This window comes from Callorhinchus milii, unplaced genomic scaffold, assembly GCF_018977255.1.
Source record: "Callorhinchus milii isolate IMCB2004 unplaced genomic scaffold, IMCB_Cmil_1.0 Scaffold3, whole genome shotgun sequence".
NCBI lineage: Eukaryota > Metazoa > Chordata > Chondrichthyes > Chimaeriformes > Callorhinchidae > Callorhinchus > Callorhinchus milii.
The window spans coordinates 30,054,054-30,074,992 of record NW_024704744.1 but is presented as its reverse complement, the minus strand read 5'-3'; the positions used below and the strand labels follow the sequence as shown (position 1 = coordinate 30,074,992).

At 38.2% G+C, this 20,939-nt stretch overlaps 1 protein-coding gene across 1 annotated transcript in view; it reads right to left on the bottom strand.

Annotated features, from left to right (window-relative positions):
- Positions 1-492: 492 nt before the first annotated feature.
- The window catches only part of epb41l2 (erythrocyte membrane protein band 4.1 like 2), a 96,505-nt gene continuing 76,058 nt past the window's right edge, over positions 493-20,939 (bottom strand). The window contains exons 14-24 of the mRNA XM_042333739.1: positions 20,789-20,818; positions 20,502-20,564; positions 19,444-19,590; positions 14,989-15,156; positions 14,618-14,671; positions 13,931-14,440; positions 13,290-13,418; positions 12,955-13,053; positions 9,749-9,829; positions 7,635-7,748; positions 493-1,688 (exon numbers count right to left, since the gene is read on the bottom strand). Of these exons, the coding sequence (XP_042189673.1) occupies positions 7,641-7,748; positions 9,749-9,829; positions 12,955-13,053; positions 13,290-13,418; positions 13,931-14,440; positions 14,618-14,671; positions 14,989-15,156; positions 19,444-19,590; positions 20,502-20,564; positions 20,789-20,818 (1,389 nt within the window). The 3' untranslated portion in view covers positions 493-1,688; positions 7,635-7,640. The remainder of the gene's footprint in view (positions 1,689-7,634; positions 7,749-9,748; positions 9,830-12,954; positions 13,054-13,289; positions 13,419-13,930; positions 14,441-14,617; positions 14,672-14,988; positions 15,157-19,443; positions 19,591-20,501; positions 20,565-20,788; positions 20,819-20,939) is intronic.

Below are 20,939 nucleotides of genomic sequence, written 5' to 3'. Positions count from 1 at the left end.
GTGTTTATAGTCTTATGAGTCTTCACCCATTACTTATTCCCTCCCTTACCCTTCTAATCCGCTTTCCCTCGTGTTCAGGTCCAGCTTTAGCTTCCTCTTGTATGGTGGGCATGAATCTAAGAGATATGGTTCCATGTGGGCATAGATGGTCTGAGAACAAAAGTACTAGTTTCATGTTATTTACAGAGGTGATTGTGCGACCAGCTGTGTTAATATTAGTGTAAAACAAACCAATTTTTGATGTTCTACACATGCTCAAGGTTCTCATTTGCAGAATGCTGCCATCATGCAGTATTTTTTTCCTGAAATGATATACTGCTGCACATCACTGTACTACTGAAGTGATTTCACTCCCAGAAGTATAAACATAGCTTTTTAAATTGAGATTACATTATCTATACTAAGCAATATGAAATAAATTTCAAATGAGTCTAAAACTTCAAACTGTAAATAGTCTTAAGTGATTAGTGTTGAAGTTAAAAGAAGAACAAACTTATTTAAGTGAAATTTATTTTCAACAGCATTACAGGGAGCAAAAATATCACTCAATACAACTTTTAAGCTGCTAAAGTACTATTTTGCTTGTTTTCCTATACACAGGGCCAAAAGCATAATGACACAGTCATCAGGTTCAGTACAGTCTTCAAACAAATGCTAAGCAAAATATTCTGCCATATTATCTACAGAAAAGACCATCACATAGTAAACAGATAATTTTTCTTCAAAATCTCCTCCAAACATTAGGCAAAGCAGTCAAAAATGTAACACAATTTGCTCATCAACAGCTATACTATAAAGCTTGAGTTTTCATATGAAGAGCAAGAATTTAAAAGAATTTATAGAAATGTATTCAATATAGTGATTTGTTTTTAAATTGAGGAAATATGATTTAAAGGTATTAAATCTGAAGCTGCCTAGAAAGTTATATTTGTAGAACTGGTAAGTAAACAGAAAAGTGCTCCTCTTCAATATGGATCTTCCAGTTCTGTTGATGACTAAGAAAATAGAATGATAAATGGCACTCTAGTGCAAAGTATTTAATGGAATGTTTGCTTGGCATTAGGTCCCCTTCAAATGTCTGCCATAATAGATGTGCCAAAAGATGCTTTATAAGCAAACCTGATTCCTTTAAGCAGACATGTTAAGAGTGTAAAAAACACTAGAAAGTCTGATCCAAGTCTTTTCAGATTACTTTGTTCACAGTACTTGATAACTACTTAATCACGCTCAAAACCTAGAAGTTTCTTCAATTCAGGTTTCAACATATTCACCTTATTCAGCTTTCAAAAGTGAGCCACTTACTGTATCTAAATTAGTCACAACATTCTGTACATAATAGTTTCTCTTATACAAGGAATCCTGCTTTTATTTTTTTGTAATATTTATTTATGATCAATTAATTTTAATAGTGTGTAAATATGGTAGGTTAATCAGCAAACATGCTCAAGGAAACATTAGATGCGGAGGAATGGTCTAATTACAGGCTAACCGTTCAAAACAATAATAAAAATATCTAACTGTGATAATGTTTGCGTTGACCTCCAATCCCTTCGATATCCATGCTATTTGCAAACTGCTATGGGGGGGTGAGAGTCATAGTTGCCAATGCTGAAAGATGATTTTCCTCCAATGACGGTTCACTGCAAGGAATAAACTCCTTCAGTTAAGGTTTTGAGCAATGTTCATTTCTGAAAGTAAAGAGCACAATAAGTTAATAAAACAGCTAAAATAACAAACATGAAAAGCAAAAAAAAAACTCCTCGGAACAGACACAGAAAACATACTTGTAAGCATTATTCTAGTATCTGCCAATTCTGCAATCAAAGTATTACGTGCTGATGGTAATAAAAAAATCTTCAGCACTTGCATTATGCTGGAGGTTGTGGGAGAAGAAGTGCTATAAATCATGTCCCGGCACTAATTCTAGAGCAAAAACAGTAAAATGCTTGTGATCTTCCCTGTGTGGAGAGTGAGTTTTGAAATTCAAAAGTTTAATATCAAATGCAGTTAGATTTAAACTTTTGTTTTTTACAGGTAGCTATTGCCCAAATCAGAGGAAGCTTAAATATGATTTCCAAAGGTCTCAACTTGTTTGAAGAAAATTCATTCAGTTCTTTGCTTTCCCATTTTCCCATTAAACTTTTATTGCCGCAATTTTCTTCACTGCATCCCCAGAAATAATGTACTATAAACAATCAATTTGTTCACTTCTAAATACTGAAACTCTTTTAATGCCAGATTTAAAAAAACAAAATGCAGTATTTTAGATTCTAGTAAGCATTTTGAAATAGTACAAAGATGCATTAATTTGGATTTGCAAGCCTATATTGTTACATGTTCAAATTTATAATATTTTACTTTGCATTCTAATTTGGATGATGTCTGGGTATATTATACAGAGTCTGGAGTTGTTTGAGACCCAGTGTGCCTAAGTCCAAACCTAAAGGAGAGGAGGTAGAAAATCACATCACTTTAACAATTAATCTTTGCTAACTATTTTAGATAGTGACTGAGGCAGTACAGTTCTTTTACAAACAAGGCAACCCTTTTGAGCAAAAACAGAAAAACAATATAATGTCAGCCACCATTTACTTTTTCCTACATGAGCATCAGTTTTAAGCAAGTCTTTAAAAGAGTTTCAATATCAGTTATAGAAATACAATAAAAATAACTGTAGGTAGAAGTGAAAACTCAAGACACAAATAAATTGAAAAGCACCTGTGGTCAAGAAAATGCCCTTTGAAAGTTGACCAGACATTCCGGTTTGATTTTGAACTGGTAATTATTGTTTTAGGGCAGTTTGTTGACTTCAAATATGCAAATCAATCTTTATTATGCAAAATATGATCGTGAATTCCCTCCCAGTTTGAACCAGAACAATTCCTAAATTTGGTTATGAGCCAATGTTCATCTATCCCCTTCCTCAAAACCCTTTCAACTAAAATATTCACAAAATAATATACTTCTGTTTTCTATCTAAAATATTTGAAAGCACTTCACATAATTCACTGTAAATTGTAGTGCTTTTGTATCTATAGGTCAACATGCAGCAATTTTGCACACAACAATGTTCCACAAACAGCTGTGAAGTGAGTAACCAATTTTATTTGTAGGATTTCTGGCCAGGACACTGGGAAAAAAATACTTAATCTTTTCAAATTGTGCTTGCTTACTCTATTCAAATTGTGCCACCTGAATGGGCAGTTCAATATCTCATCCAAAGGATGGCACCTCTGACAATAGAGTGCATCTACAGCACTGTACTCGAGTGCCACCCTAGGGAATATTATGTCAAAGCCCCAAATGGGACTTGAACCCACAGCCTTCTGACTCAGGCAAGAATGCTACCAACTGAGCCAGGCTGACATTTTTGAGCCTCCACCTCCAAATTTCAATCAAGAAAGATCAATTTCACATTTTTAAAATCTGATTAGCTTTCTTAAAGCAATAGGGTTCATTGCATCTGAAGTTTGTAAAATTAAATGCAGAAGAAGGCCTTTAAGCAAGTCTTTAAACAGCCTACAAGCTAAATACATTTTAGCAAAATGTTTGGGTAAAAGATCTTCAGCCAATTTGATCTCAACCTCACAGAATACAAATCATACAGTATTTCCATTGCAGCAATGAGCCATTTTTAAAATAAATTTTAAGATTTGACCTCTTGCAAACATCCTGGTAATCCTCATCCATTCATTAAATCTAGGGTCGACTACGCCAACTCCCTGTTTGTTGGCGTTTCCAGCTTTCCTCCAGAACTCTGTAGCTCATGTCCTCTTGCGCACCAGGTTCCGTGACCCTATCACCCTCACCCTTGCCCAGCTCCACATCCCCCAGAGGGTAGTTCAAAATTCTTGTCCTTACCTTCAAAGCCTCCATGGCCTTGCTCCTACCTCTGTGACCTGCTAATGCCATATCAACCTATACGCTCCCTCCACTTAGCAGTCTACAGCCTGCTCCACATCCCCCACCCCACCATCAGCAGCTGGGCCTTCAGCCTCTCCTCCCCCACCCTTTGTAACTCCATCCCACAGTCCCTTTGCCATGCTCCCTTCCTTGCCTCCATCAAGGCACGTCTCAAGATCCTCTTCTTTGACTGCACCTTCGGTCACCCTCCTACCCTCCCGACCTCCTGATGCTGCTCGGGTCCAAATCCCTGACTGTCCAGCACCTTGGGTCGTCCTCCCAATGTGAAAGGCGCTATACAAATGTAACTTCTTGTTGTTGTTGAGTGTCCTTTGTATCAATAAATACATCCTGGTATGTACTAAAATTATCCTTCACAATCCTAAAAGTGTGCAGTCTTAACCTACTACCTGGGATTATCCAAAACTATTATTCTGCATTAGCATGCTTTATCCCGTTCAGGATCTGGGAGAGCACTGATCAAGAATCTGCTTTGAGGCATCTCTTTTCAAGGCTGAATTGTCCAATTTATTTGGTCATTGCTCATAACTCATTCCTCTCCATTACCGAGAACTTGGATAGGACACTTACATTGTGGAAATCAAAATTATAGAGTCATCCAGCCTATGCAGCCTGAATAGTGCATACTAATTTAATTTTGTTGTTGTTGTACACTATTCAGTAGGCCTCCTGAAAACCTGAATTTAACAGATTTTAAATAGCCAATGTAACCAAATATCCCATGTGCTTCCTTTATTGGTGCCTCCTATTGTTTGGGCATATTGTAAGTTGAGTCAAATCAACTAACACTCCTACATCTATTTAAATTCCCCATAAGCAACTTCTATCCCACCTAATGAGTACTGTACATGTGCATGTTTTTGCTTCTTGTATGATTTACTTTGCACTCATCTCCAATGAACTTTATTTGCCAGTGATCAATCAGGTGCATATACCTGTTGAGGTCTATTTGTAAGAGTCTGTCTGTCTCCTCCATTTGCAGAAGACTTGTTTGGTATTATCTGCAAATGTAACCACCTGACACTAATTCTGGAAATTCAATAGGAACAGGAGGCATCCCAGCATGCCGCCCTGAGGCATTCCACTCAAAACTATCCCCCATTTAAACTCAGTTCCCCTAATCTACCCTCTGCTTCCTTCCCTTCAATATCCAGTGACCACTTTGTAAACAAGTCTCCGGGAGTTTCTCATTTGGTACATCAAAGATGTTTTGGATACTTGGTACATCAAATCATATGAATTTCCAATGTCAATTTGTGAGATCTCCTTCTAAAGCATGTTAGCTGTTTTATTTTTGGTTATTTTTGCACTGATACAGTTTGCTTCTAATGATCAGTTCCACTGATTATTGTGGCATTTTGGGAATCTTTGAGAGCAAGGGGAAAATGCAGCAAAACATTGTTCAGGAAATTAGATTAAATTCCCCCAGCAAAAATAATAAACCACCTCTTTCAGATAATGATTTCCTCAATTTCTGATTTTATTTCCACATTTGCAATTTTTCATTTTCAATTGTTACTTTCCATTTCAAGATTTAATTGTGAAGGGTTCTTCAGGGTGGTCCTCATTGTATCTTAAGTCAAGTCATGGCAAACTAACCTTATGGTTCTCATTCTTCACAAAAAAAATTACATATAAAAAGGAAGTGATGTAAAGAAAGGAGGGGAGGAAAGGAACACTTATGATGACACTACCCTAAGAAAATATACATCTTACAATGGAACGTCCTTCCTTATACATGATAGATGTGTATCGAAGTGGACAAGATATGGAACATTATATTGAGTACTAAAACTAGGTTAATAGTTAAGAAAGAGGGTTTCCAAGATGACCTCTTTTAAGTAACAAATATTCAAGTTAAAGTAACAATTATATGCCTGTTTTTATCTTTCCTGGTCGAGTTCAGTTCAGATGATGAAGTGCCTTGGGCATCTCCACTCTAATTTAACAGAAAGGAACATTTTCCAAAAAAAGTGAAAGGAACATTTAAATTCAATTACAGCTGGAATTCGATAAATGTGGCTTCTTTTCATCAGCAATACAACTCATCTCCATGTGTTTATCTGTGCCTTTCATTTAATGCAATGATTCAACTTTTTTTTGAAAAAATACTCAACAAAAACTTTTGAAAATGCAATTTTTCTGCCAAAGTCGTTGTATATCCTAGTTCGTGAAGATAATTTGAAAGTGAGAAACTTGAAACCTAATAATCAATAATAGAAACATGATACTTGTGTAGTCTAACCAGTCCCGAACGATTATATAAGCAAATAGGAGAAAGCTCAAATTGCAAAAAAAAATCTTTAAGCCTGATTTGCAGTTGTAAGTGCTGCTCAAATGAAAATATATCTGAATTGTGGGACACAGCACCTTTAGATTTGGAACACAACATTAACTTATTAGTTGCAGCCACTAGAATGTACTGGTAGAATGCTGTGACCCCATCTCCCCCACTCTCGCCCGACTCCACTGGCTCCCTATCCTTCAGAGGATCTATTTCAAGATACTGGTCCTCACCTACAAAGCCCTCCATGGCCTCACCCCACCCTACCTCTGCAACCTCCTAACCCCCTACCAACCCGCCCGCTCTCTCCGCTCACCTACTCCACGTTCCCCGACCCACCCGCCCCACCATTGGCAGGAGACCCTTCAGCCACTCTGCCCCCAACCTCTGGAACTCCATCTCCCAATCACTCCGCCTCGCCCCCTCCTTAGCCTCCTTCAAGTCCCGCCTCAAAACCCCCCTCTTCGACCATGCCATTGGTTACCCGCCTTCCCCTCCCCTCCCTTCTCTCCCCTGACCCCAGCTTGGGTCTGAAATGCTGTACACTGTCCAGCGCCTTGGGACGTCCTCCCGACGTGAAAGACGCTATACAAATGTAATCTTATTGTTGTTCAAACAAAACAAACAAAATCAACATAATATTCACAGGAAAATAAATCATAAACATGCATGGTGAAAGCATAAGAAATAGTAGAACTTAAATATGATTTTTAAGAAAGGTTTACTGCAGTATCTCTTTTTTAACTGGAAGCTTCCAACTTTGTGATTCTCTAAAATAAATAATTATGGATCATATTAATAAAATGACCGCTCAGAATTTGAGTAACTAAGGCAAACATAATCGAGGATTGAATCACTTGGCTTGTTATCCTACAGTAGCTTTTAAATATTTTGAGCAGTCTAATGGTGAGGCAATGATTTTTATTGAAGCCAGATTGGAAATTCTTTTTGGCTTTTTGGTTTCCTATTGCAATTTTAAAAAAATCTATACTGATCTGTACTATAGTCAATTAAAAATCATTGGTCATTGAAGTTCCAAAACATTTGTGGAAAACGCCTTGGTTTCATCTCATTAAATAGATATTGCGAGTCAGATAACTGTATAATATAATAGACACTTTGTCAAATAAATAACATTGGAGGTAATAAGTCCATAAACCAGCTAAAGGAGATCAACTGCAGTACAAGCACATGATTTAAAACAAATTGCAAACAGAAAGATAAATATAAAATTAAATGCAGGTAATGCTGGCCCATGGCCAACCTCTGAACAATTCATGTTAAATGCATTTCTCCTCTAATTTACTTAGGATAACCTGCACTAAAACAATGGAAGCATGCCAAAAGAGTAGTGATAATCTGAGGAACATCTGCCCCTCAGCAGGCACTACATTTGGGTGCTTAGGTGGATGCTGTGGTCCCTTACCTTAACTTATTCCTCCCCGTCCTCAGTGAGCTCTGTCTCTTTATGTACCACTACCCTGGTGACTGACATGTCTGGGTGCTGCTCTTTGGCTTCTTTTATCGCCTGGGCCAATGCCTACCCAGAATTACAAACAATAATGATGGGATTGAAACAAACCACACATTTCACAAATCAAAATACATGAAAAATATTGGCATGAGTACAATAAGTTAAGTTTATTTACATGGGTACAGTAAATAACAAATGAGGCATTACGAAAAGCACTAATCTTTAAAATCTGACGCAAATAGTTTAGTAACCTCAAGTGAACTAATCCTATACTCGTAATGAAGGTTTCTTTCAGAAATTATGGTTTTGCCAACTTCTGCACTTCTTATAAAAAAAGCTATGCAAATGCCCAGTTCAAAAATCATTTTAGCAATGTATTCATTCCAGTTCCTTGGGACGTCTTCCCGACGTGAAAAGCGCTATACAAATGTAATCTCGTTGTTGTTGTTGTTGTACTGATTATCATCACCAAGTTCCTGGTACCTGGTATCCACCGAGTAAACACTCAAATTTGTGCTTGTCGGATGTCAAATGACTAACTAGCATCTATCCTCCAGGGATAAAGCCACTTGAGTCTGAAAGAGACTCTGCTTAAGGTAAACAGGGATTCCTTGGGATGAACTGACTCCAAGATCACGTGCTTAGCAACGATAGATCAGAATTGAGTCGACCCTTTCTGATAGCCTTGGTAGTCTGTATTTTGAACCAAATGGGTCTGCAGTAACCTAAGACACTGCTGATGACTGATCAGCATCATGGTTTGTCTGTAGGTTGGGGAAGAGTAGACCAGTAATTGGGGGCAGGGATTCTATCCCCTTGGAAATGTTTTACCTTACAGGCAAAATCCCTAATGGGTATGTTGATTCTATCTGGACAATCAGTGAGAAGCAGTGTCACAGTGCTCACAATGGCAAACCATTAGAATTTGGCTGGTTAAACTCCAGCAGAACCTAATGCACACTCTGGGGTCCCCAAGCATTGGCGTTACCAACGTTTGCCTACTACTTTCTGTAATTAGGTAAGTAGGACAAGTCCCTTCAGGGAGATAGCATGCAATCCTTTCCAAGCGCAGCCAACTTGCGCAGTGATGTCCCACAAACAACCAAGGAATGAATGACCAACTTTATTTGGGGAATGTTGTCCAATGACACCTTCCTTTTTGAGTAATGGAATGGTACCTTTTACCTGGTATCTTAGACGGGATCTCAGTTTAACATCTCATCTGAAGGACGGCACTGAAAATGCAGCATACCCACAGGACTGCACTGGAGCATAGACTATATGAGCTTCAAGTCCCGACATAGGACTTGAACCCGTAAGCTTCTGTCTCAGAGCAAGAGTGCTACTAACTGAACCATGCAGACATGGATTAGTGATAATACTTGAACAGTAACAAAGCTGTTTTCATAGCTCATTACTGCAACATTAGTACTTTCTGCACAACTGCATATAGTATGAAAACGTTCAGAACTGGTCTGCCCAGACACCTTAACCTTTCCAGCAATCTGAAGGTTAATGTTGATGCAGAATACACAGAGGCATTGGTTCCCAAGCTGGAGCATGGACCCGTGGGGAGACCCAAAATAATTTCAGCGGGGAAGCGGAGCCAGGAGACACACTGGGGTGGCAGCAGTCCAATGGCAAAGACCGAGAATGGAAGATAGCATGGATAAACAGCATGGCAGGTAAACAGAAGCCTGCGCAGCCCAAGGCAGTGCAAGGTATTTCAGGACAGGTGGACTATGGAAGTCATAAAAAAACTGCAAGCAGTGTAAATATGAATGCTGGCAACACTAAATGAGCTCTTTGAAGCACATTCATCAAAATAACAACTTAATATCGCATACAATGCTTTAAAGATGTCAGTTTGCTTCAAAAATATGTCAGTTGGGAGCAGTTCAAGTTCTACATTAAATCCCATCATATGTGGCTGAACTTCCATGTATTGTGTGAAATATTCACAAATAGTCAGTCTACTCAAGAGTTACTGGTGAGTTATTTTTGATTTAAACATATTATTTTAAAATATTAATCAAGACACAAAATGATAAAAAACGAAAACTGACCTGGTCATGGTCAATGTCTGTATCGCCTGTGATAACAATTCGTTTTTCAATCCTTGTTTCAGACACTCCACCTTTCACTGTCTGCACAAAGGATAACGTAATATGAAATTATTTGATTAATTCTTAATATACTACTCATTCTGTTTCAATCAGTTGTTTTGTTTCCTGTAGTCTCAACCCCCCATGCAGCAACAACGGGTAAAGTCTTCAATAATTTATCACACATGCAGCACACTAGTAATATTGGCAGTGATCCAACGACCCAAAAGTAGGCCTTTTTAGCACTGGAAGCTGGACAGCTTTCTGCATGCATTGTGTGTTGCTATTGGTCATGTGACACAAAAACATGATGCACTGAGATGCGATGGATTGGCTCTAGTGCAGTTAAGAATAAAACTGGAATACTGTGCGCAGATATAAGTGCGGTACTACAGAAAAGATATTCAGTTGTCAGACTGGTTGCGATTTTATGGACCCAAAGTTTCTTGTTATAGTAGGGCTCTACTTTTGAAAGTTGAGAGGGAGCAAACTGGACGGATTCCAGAGCAAGGGCAAAGTGCTGAAGGACATCTCAAAGCATCTTACCAAGATGGAATGAATGGCAGCCCTACCTATGAGGAGGATGGGGGAGGGGTTTTAAATCCAAGTTGTTGTTGTTGTTGGGTTAGGGGGAAGGTGTCCAAGGGTGCAATCAATGAGATAAATCTTGAGATGAATTTTGAAAGATGAAAGGGATTTCAGAGCAAGGGCAAAGTGTTAAAAGCTCACCTCCCAATGGTAGGGTGGAGATCTTGGGGGTGGGGGGATGAAGCTGGAATACCATGCACAGAAATAGGTGTGACACTATAGAAAGGATATTCAGCTACAGAGAGTGTACAGTGTAGATTCATGAAGATGATTCAGGAGATGAAGGCATTATAACTGTGAGATTATAACTGTGAGAGGCTAGAATTGGTTTGTACAGGGAACACATATTCTAGAGGTATTTAAGATAATAATAGGGTTTGAGAAGATAAAGGGTGAGGAACTGTTTCTACTAGAACAAAATTCAAAGACAAGAGGGCAACTCTCAGAATTTAAGTTAATTAAGAGTGTGAATAGAAAAGTTACGAAAATAAAATTAAAGACAGTGTGAATGACATTCACGGAATGAAGGACTCAGGATGAGTGTTGGAGCAAGTCAACCTGGGATCATTTAAAAAGGAATTAACAAGTGAGGAAGGGTGTTAGATGGCTTAGAATGCATTGGGATTAGGACAGTGACTTCAGTGAGGGAGCAAACACCATTATTAATACAGTGGGTTAAATAGCAAACTATTTTATCGCAGATTTCTATGGCTTTCACCTTTTTTNAAAAAAAGCCAGAAGAAAGAATCAGACATGTTATAGGTTTCAAAGTTAGAAAAGAAGCTAACTATCCTGTGACCCCTGCTGGAAAGTGGTGAGAAAAGCACTGGGTTGTTGTGGCTGTGATACATTTACATGAGAATAATGCCCACTTGAGGAAGGTACCATATAGCTGTTGGTGTCTGTAGTGAGGAACCTCTGGTTGCTCTGGCCTTTCAGTCAGGAAGAAAAATAGACAAACTAGAAATAATAATTATCTTTATATTTAATATAGCACCTTTCATGTTGGGAGGATGTCTCAAGCTCTTCATAGGATTTACAGTAAAGTGATATGTTGTAAGAGAATAAAAATGCTAATTAAATCATTAAAAAGTTAAATAGAGGGATATGCATTTTGTTCTTTAAGTTCTAAAACAATAGAGAAAAGAGAATTAATGAATAATATATTTTCGAAAAGACATATGAACAAAAAAATGGGTTGTACAAAATTACATTTGTAAAGTGCCTTTCAAGTCTGGAGGACGTCTCAAGGCGCTGAATAGCCAGGGTCATTAGGACCCGAGTGGGGGGTTGGGATCAGGGAGGTTGGAGGGCAGAGAGGGTGGCTGAAGGCACGGTCAAAGAGGAGGGTCTTGAGGCGTGCCTTGAAGGAGGCGAGGAAGCGAAGTGACAGGAATGTGGGATGGAGTTCCATAGGGTGGGGGCAGAGAGGCTAAAGGCCCGACTGTTGATGGTAGAGTGGGCCAGGCGGGCACATGGAGCAGGCTAGAGCCTGCTGAGCGGAGTGAGAGGACATGTTGACAAGGGGTTAGCAGGTTGGAGAGGGCAAGGCTGTGGAAGGCCTTGAAGATGAGGATGAGGACTTTGAACTCGATCTACTGAGGGACAGGGACCCAGTGAAGCCAGGGGAGGGTGGGTGTGACAGGGTCACGGAGCCTGATGCAGGAGAGGACACGAGCTGCAGAGTTCTGGATGATCTGCAGCTTGTGGAGAGAAGAGTTGGGCCAAGCCTAGATATAATGAAGGCATGTATGAGGGTTTCAACGGCCTATGAGGCAGTGGCGGAGACAGTGGTGGAGTCGGGCAATATTGCGAAGGCAGGGGAAGGCAGAGTGGATCATGGCACAGACGTGGGGGAGAAAGGACAGTTGGAGGATAAAGACTGATAATTAATAACTAGCACTTGTAATGGGGAAAGTTATCATAGACACCAAATTATCCTGCTTCAGGGAGTGGGGGGTCTGAACTGATTCCAAGGTGAAATGTTTGGCAATGAATTGTCAGAATTGTCCATCCTTTGTGCCTGAGCCAAGGAGGTCCCTCAGTACTCCAGGGTTGCTATGACAGACCAGCTGGTCGAGCTCATCGGTAGGACTTGGGGTATGGCTTCTTCCAATTCAGATCCCGTTAATCCTGCAAACCAAAGCCCTAATGGGTGGGGTGATCTTACCTGGACAAACAGCGGGAAGCTTGTCAGATAGTGCTTTCATAGTAAATTATATGGATTTAGCTGGTTAAACTCCAAGAGTACTCAAATACATCTAGGATAGCAAAACCTTGGCTCTTGCCAATCTGCGCGAAGAGTCTCCAGAATTTGGTGAGCAGGATGCAACCCTTTAGGGAGATTGCATATTTCTTTCCAAACACAGGAATTTCTAAATATAGGGGGTATGCACGGAACTCTCAGTCTGATTTAGATATTCATAAGCGTGATGGTCAGACATCTGGTTGTCAAGCATCTGTCAGATACCCGGCTGACCAAAAGAAAGGCTAGGGAGAAGAATCTGAAGGGTTGACCCCCAGTGGCAGTGTGAAGAGGGCAGTAAATGCTCAGCAAGCCTAAATTTCATGTTACGAACCTTGGTAATATGAGTTGTCATTGTAGTACAGACGGATTCAGAAGTTATGGTCTGAGCACTCATCAGAACACCAGGATCATTGTCTCCACTTCCATCACCCTTTAAAACAGAAGAGTAAAATAATTATGAATATTTGTTATGGGGGAAGAGAAGGGAGGTAAGAGGGAAGGCAATTTAAATATTACATCCCGCAAGTACACGATCAGAGTCAGCTATGCTGCTCCCACATTTTCGTGAATTAATCTCTGGTCACTCAACATTTAGGCTCACACACGTTTGAGAGATCATAATATGTCTTTGTACTATACATTATTTGTAAATCTTTTTAAGTCTACCTGAGCAGCCTCATAGGTAATGGTCTTCGTCTCAGTTTGAACAATTGGAACTTCTTTAGTTGCAATTTCCATCTTGTCAGAACTCACTGTATCAGAAATCGTCACCATTTCAGTCTTTACTACAGGTGGCTAATAAAAAGAAGCCCAAGTAAGTAAAATAAAACAAGATAGTTCACAGAATGAACAAACATCGTTCATAATAGTTATAACTACCAAGGAAACAGCTAAAACCAAAAGATAGAAAAAAAACAAATTTTAAAGAAAAATATTCTTTGCTGGTCACATAAGAGGAATAATATCACAAATACAAAGATGATTACAATAAAAACCGATGGCATGACAACAACAAAAAGACAAAACATAAAATGAATGATAACTTTACGTTTCAATAAAATGAGAAATACAGTGACTATCAAGATTGAAAGATTCAGTGATGCCTAGGCCTCCAATGCAAGCAAGGCAGCCAGAAACCAAGACTGAAGCAGGCAGAGAGGTGGCGGATAAACATTTGCATTCCTTTATTGGGGGAAATAAAATCAATGTTTATTCTAAGTGAATTGTAGATACTCCAGAAAATCCCTTGACAGACCGGGGAAAGATGCAGGAGATACTGGACAGGATCCACTTGATCTAACATTTACCTCTGAGTAACATACAACTTGTGGATCAGAATCACTATCAACATGTGAAACATCTCCATTTATTTTAGGCTTTGTATCCTCTTGCTCTTCTGTCTGGATTTCTTCCTGGATTTCTCCCTTCTGCATCTCCTCTTGTACATTTTCCAGTTGGTCACTAATTTCATCAACTCGAGGTTCTTTTGTTGCTTTCATTACCATCTTGAACTCCACTGCCACTCTGTTCAGCATCTCAAATTTATTCTGTTCTTCTTGGTTTTCATTTTCTCCTTCCTTGGTCTGTGGGTTATACTCAGCCTCGTCCTCACTCTCACTATTGCTATCAGATGATGAAACTGAACCCTCTTTTGCTGTAACTTTAGAGGGGGGCATAACTGTATTGCTTTCAACAGTTGTTTCCTTTTTTACTTTTGAACGATTGGATGTTCTCTTTCTCTCTTCAATCACTATTGTTTCTTCTACTACAACCTCTGCCTGCTCCTTCATCTCGGGTTTCTGTTTCTCATCTGAGCTCTACACAAGGAAATGAATGAAAAAAATAATAAAAATGGATGAGACAAATGTTTGCAAGCAACATGAACTACAACCATGCAAACATAAAAAGATGATGGTCGCTGAAAACAACATAACGACTGGTGAATGATGCTACACTGGCTATGCTTTGGTGGAAGTATTATATTAATTAACCACCTCAGCAACATCTCTAGGTCCAGCTGGAAGCCCTTGTGCTCTTGAAGTGAGATCCTGCAGAACAAAAGGCAGTCATAACATGTAATGAATATTCCTCCCTACTGAGGCAAGAAGGGAGAAGTTATCAACTATGATATATTTTAAAATCTCACAAAAAAAATTCACATACACTATACAAAATTGTGACAACATTTTACATAACATTTTACATAGTGAAAATACAATGAAATCAAAAATTAAAAAATACTTAAAACATAGAAAAGGACAAACACATAATGACTAAAGACAAAACGTGGGGGGAAATCATAGCAGAATGTGAGGCACAGAATTACTTTTATAACAACCAATCACAAATTTCATTCTAAAAGCACCTCAGACAACTGCTTGGAGTGTGAGAGAGTAATAGATTCAGCAGCAGTTTTTTCTTTCAATACAGCACCCTCTGATGCCGGAGAAATAGCTGATGGGAAGGAGGCCACCAAGCCCGTTGAGAAGCAATCTTTACTAAACAAAAGCGATGTTATCTCCTCTTCTAAGCTCTACGCAGTTAGAAAATTGAGAAGATTAACGAAGAAGACAACATGTACAGCACAGTCTAACAGAGGAAAAAGAAAGATAGAAGTTATACCAAATTACACATCATATACACTTACAAGCAACACAGACATGACTTAAACAAACACCAAAGCATAACAATATTTTGAAAATACAAACATGTTTTAAGACCATAAGATCAGCAAGTGAAACACAAAGAGCATACTTTTAGTTTTAGTGCAATATATCCAATTACATACCGAATAATAGTATCCCCCCACCCCAAAAGTAAAAAGCTTCTGTCATTGGTGAGCTTGGTTCAGGGTCAAGACTGTCACATCTCAGAGTCATCCTGACAATCATAAAAAGCTTCCACTACCAATGGTTTATATAAACTCATTTTGTAAATTTTTGCTTGATTTTTCAGACAATCGTATTTTCTGAATATAAAGTTGGTGAGTATTGACTCATTTTGCATGAATAAGGTTGTACAAGATTCAACAATCAGCTGACTCGTTTTCTCTCCTCCCCATGAGAATGAACCTGATCTGAAGCATACCACTCAAGTTGAAATCTGCAATCATTTAAACTCACATTAAATTTTGTAGCAGTTTATAATGATGCTCCAGGCCTTCATGATCACAAAACTAAATTAAGACAACTTAATTTAAAATCAAAGTACAGTATTTGCTTTGATGTGATAATTTCTTTGAGAGCTTTACAGACTCCTTTCAATGGACTTTTCGGAATTTTGTTGCTTTTAATGTTTGGAATAATGCAGCAATACATTATTCCAAACACAATAGCACCTACAGAGATTTGAATAATATCTGAGGAGTTAAAAGTGGCAAATCATTTATGAGACTCCAGGCAGATAGGCAGGTTAGTGAAATGCACTGATTTATACAGAATGATATTCAATACAGAAAAATGGAATGTAATACATTTTGGAAATGGAGAAAATAAATGTCTTAATACATCCAAACACAATGGATATATTTTCTATCTCTATTCTAGCGAATGGAAATATAACCTAAGTAACAACATTCTCAATGAGTGGAGAAGGTGAGGAGCAAGTTCACAAGGACGATGGAAGTAAGAAGATATAGCTGTGAAGAGAACCTGGGAAGAAGATGTTTTCCATTGGATCACAGAAGGTTGTGTGCTGATATGATCAAATATCTAAAATAAAAGGTTTAAATGGATAAGGAACTGTTTCAGCTAGTAGGTGATTCAAGGAAAAAGGGGCATTAATTTAAGATTAGAAATGAAGAATGAAAGGAGAAGTTAGGAAGATTTTTTTTCTCCTAAAAGGATTATTAAAATATGGAACAGTTTGCCAGGGGTGACTGTTGGAACAAAATGAATGGGGTATTTCAAAGGGAATTAAGGAAGCACACGCTGGACGGTTATTAGAAGGTATAGAGAAAAGGCACAAAATTGAAATTAGGATAGATGGCATCATTGAAGAAGCACTAATACAATGGTTCAAGTAGCCTCCTCTATCGTAGATCACTCCTGGATGAAGCCTTCAGAACTTGGGAACTACCTACAAAACATTTGACTACAAAATGCAGTCACAATCAGTATATTCTGTGAAGCACTTTGAGACATCCTCCCAATGTGAAAGCGCTATATCAAATGGTAGGATTATTATTAATCATTCCTCATCATACAACTGTATTTAATATGTACGCACCAGCACTAATCACATAAATAACTTATGTTAGTGCAGTCATTGCTCAGAGTGCAGATATGTCCAGTCAGACTTTATTTTAATAGATAAAAGTAATGAACTCTGCCCAGTTAAGATTGTTATTTTAATGCCACTCTGAGATTAACATATACAATTAAACAACACCTCATGAGAACAAATGTTTTTTTTCCTCTTCTGGTCTGCAGTTACTTTGAGAAGGCATACACAATCTACATTAAAAAAAAGCTTAAAAAAACTGACAAAAAAGGAGAAGCCTTGTGATACCTTTTTTGCATACAAGAGAATCAATATAATTACATTAACATATTTTATCAAGCATGGTTGATACTGAACATTTTAGAATAAAATAACTGGAGATCAAAATGTTGATCATCTGCAGACATTGGGTTAACTTCCACATGTATGCAGGTGACAACCAAATCAAGGTTTCCATCTCCACTCTCAATTTCAGGTTCTCTGATGTTCCATCTGCTTGTCTGTCAGACAAAGCCTTGATAAGCCAACATTTCCTGCAGCTAAACAGACAAGACAGATCTTCAGCTCTCCTTTCTCACTCATATCTGTTCTCTGACCAAGATTCACCACTACCACACTACCAACCTCCACCCCCAACTTACTCTCAATACTTCTGAAACCCTTATTCAACACCATCTCTCTAGCTTCACCATCCATAAATTTCAACTCATCCAAAATTCCACCAATCACATATTCACTCCCACAAAACTCTGCATGTCCATCATCCCAGTCCTTGCCAGACTACACTTCCCTCAGCAGATAGATTTCAAGATCCTCACTCTCAACTATAGATCCTTACACCCTATTTTGCATTATTTTCTTGCCCCACTCCTCTTATCATCTAACTCGGGCGTCACTTGTCCTACTCTCGGCCCCTTCATCTTACTCCCCTCTCTATTCACCTACGTCCTGCCTTAAAAACTTTGTCGCTTAACCTCTTTGACCTTGGCTATGGTCAGCTCCCCCTGCTCTACTGTTCAGGGTCCATCCCTGCCACTGTAAAGCACTCCTAGATGTTATTCTATTACAAATTATTGCTGCTGCCAAATAGTTAAAGTATAACAGTGGGCTTCCATCGTGGGTAAAAGTAAGCAGCACAAAACCACACATACTAAGTTACAGGTTGAACCCTGGCTGTGCTGAGTAATTACTGGTAGTAAGGGGAGCAATTAATTGACCTCAGCACATATTATACAAACGTGAATAATGGTCACCTGAGCAAAGTACCGCATGGTGAACTGTACCCTCCATCTGTGAACTGTACCCGAGCAGAAAAAAAGATTCAGAATTCTCCAGGAGACAAGAGTTAGTGAAGGAAGGGGGAACTACCACAGAAGCAACAAAAAAGGGTGGATCAGCAGGTAACAAAAAGATGAAACTGGGCTGAACACAAATCACAGAAAGATTTTGAAAGGACAAGACAGATGTAGCTGTCTAAGATTTAAGATTTGCTTTGAGGAGTAATAGATGATTTGACCCAAGTTAGAAACCAGCCAAGATATTGGAATAAAAGTTTTCACTGTTAGCTATAAAGATTTTAGGTAAAGGCTTTGGAGATTCTCAATCCAGTTTCTAGTGGGTATGAATGTAGCACAACACACCCTCTAACCTCACGTTCTGGCTCAGGGAAGCTCGGGAAATTGTTGGTGTGGAAAATAGAAACAGCAAAGTACTAGAGCTGGGGTGCTCTTCTGCAGCTGAAACTAAGGCACATAAATGAGACAGGATTGCAAAGATCAGACAGACAGCACTCCTGTGGCCTTTCACTTCTTGGATCTTTTAGAAATATAGAGTTCCCCCACCCTCTTCAAAGCAAAAGAAGAAAGTGAACAGACATCAGACCAACAACATTGGAAAACACAGTAACAAGCAACAACACATAGAACATGAAACAAAGACATAAGATCACAATCGTTGCTGTAGATACTAAAAATGAAAAAGTTTATGTGATAAACATTAGAAGACATCAATAAATAAGAATTCAGAAGATCTACACCCTGAAAAAGATTACATAAAGTAAATATTTCCTGGTGGACTTAATGCAAGATGTCCAATTAATGTAGTATACAAAGTTTTCCAGATTTCATCTATAGGTTGAACATCTTCAACAGATCTAGAATCTGCTGTGGTTTTAATTTGGAATTTGCCATAGGGAATGGAAGTGCTGAATCAATAATGTTAAGTCCTCTGAAACAGTTTTGAGACCTGACTGATTCCCTCCTAATTCAAAAGTAAAGCTACCTAATTACAAAATGAAGCATTCCTCTGGTGTGTGCACTAACACTAATATTGTAGTTACTGGACAAAGCATTAATCTCTAATCATTCGGTTTAGCAAATAATTAGATATGATGAATTAGAAATGATTGGTAAATTGTCAGTATCTTTCTTTGTTAATGTGCTCTGAATATAAAGATGCAGCTGATTTACAAATTAGTAGTAAAAAATAATTATTGACCCATATATTGTATTACATATAGATATTGTAAGCCATAAACAACACTTCTTGAAGTTGGATCACGTCTTCAAATATGTCCTGAAGTTCTGCTTCTGACACATACCCCTTCTGTTTGCAGCAATAAGGGTGAGTTGAATCGCTTTTCCCATTCATTTGGACGTGGTTCAGGTGTGGATTCCATGAAACTGCGTTTTAGTTCGCTAATGCTAGCTTGATGTTTCAATACATCCTCCTGGGTCTTATCAAGATCCTAATTTACACACGTACATAATGAGAATGACAGTCAGAACTAAATTAGTCAACAAATAAGTAACACACAGGAAACTTGATCTCAGTGAAAGTCAATTCTTCATTGGCATAATCAGAAGAAAATGTTTATTCCTTTGTGAGCCTCATTATAATGGTTTTAAAATTAGACATATTAATCTTTTTTCACACCACATTGATGGCTCTCTGGCTGTCGCATGATTTAGCCAGAACCAAAATTACACTTTAATATCTTGGAAGATTCAATGTTATTTTAGTATTGATTTGCCAATTTGTTTTGGAGCTCAAAGGAAATGCCAAGTAAACTGAGGGCAATTTACAGGGCAGCCAGTCAATTCTTAAGAGACTGCTTGCACTTAATATAGATTTAGACGTTATTACAAGAGTAGAAATACTGAATTAAGAATCAATAATAATCAATTGTAGGTACCAAATTTGCATTTAAGATCTGAAATTGAGACAATCAATGAGATAAGGATACACATTCTGTAAAGATGAGGTGCTGGGTTTAATTTGTCATTAGCTGGTAATACTATACGTTTATTCAACAATAGCCAATTAATCTTGTTACTGAAGTCTGCAGAAATCTTGTTAGTAAACATGCCCATTCATCTCAACATTAATGCAATAAAATGATTTTATCAATTCATAAAATGATTTTATCTCTACCTTGTTCTCTTTTGGTAGGCAGTCATAACCCTATATTGATATCCCAAACTAATCCCATCACAGACAGTACAACAGTTGGGAATAAACTGCAGTATATATTGCATGCGTTCAAGTGTTTCCATTCCCATGCAATGCATGCAGAATCCATGGCAACAGCCTGCTATGAAAGGTCAATTAGTGCAGACCATCAGCCTATCTGAGAATAAACTTAGATTTTATACAAACCTCCAACATTAAATTGCTATGCCTGATATAAATATTTCCCCCGTCTATGCCCAATGACTTATTCTGTGAAATTGAAAGAAAGAAAATTCCAATGTAAAAAATAAAACAATAATATGGAACATGCAGCAAACAGATCGAGCCCCAAACAAGAAAAACTTCCAAGAATAAAAAAATAAAATAAATACAAACCACGAGCACACCCTCTACAGCATTCTAAAACACACAAAGCACACTAGTTGAAATGGGAAAAGGAGTGAAAGAATCCAAATGTTTGAAATTACATCAACCTTTTGCTGTTGCACTTCTTCCTCTTCTGTCTGAATGCATCCAGCAAGTTGCAAAAGAAAATATTTTATATTATTTTTCACTGTAGCAACTGTGGCAATTATAACTGAAAAATTGCAATAAATACAAATAAAAATCAAAAACATTTTAACC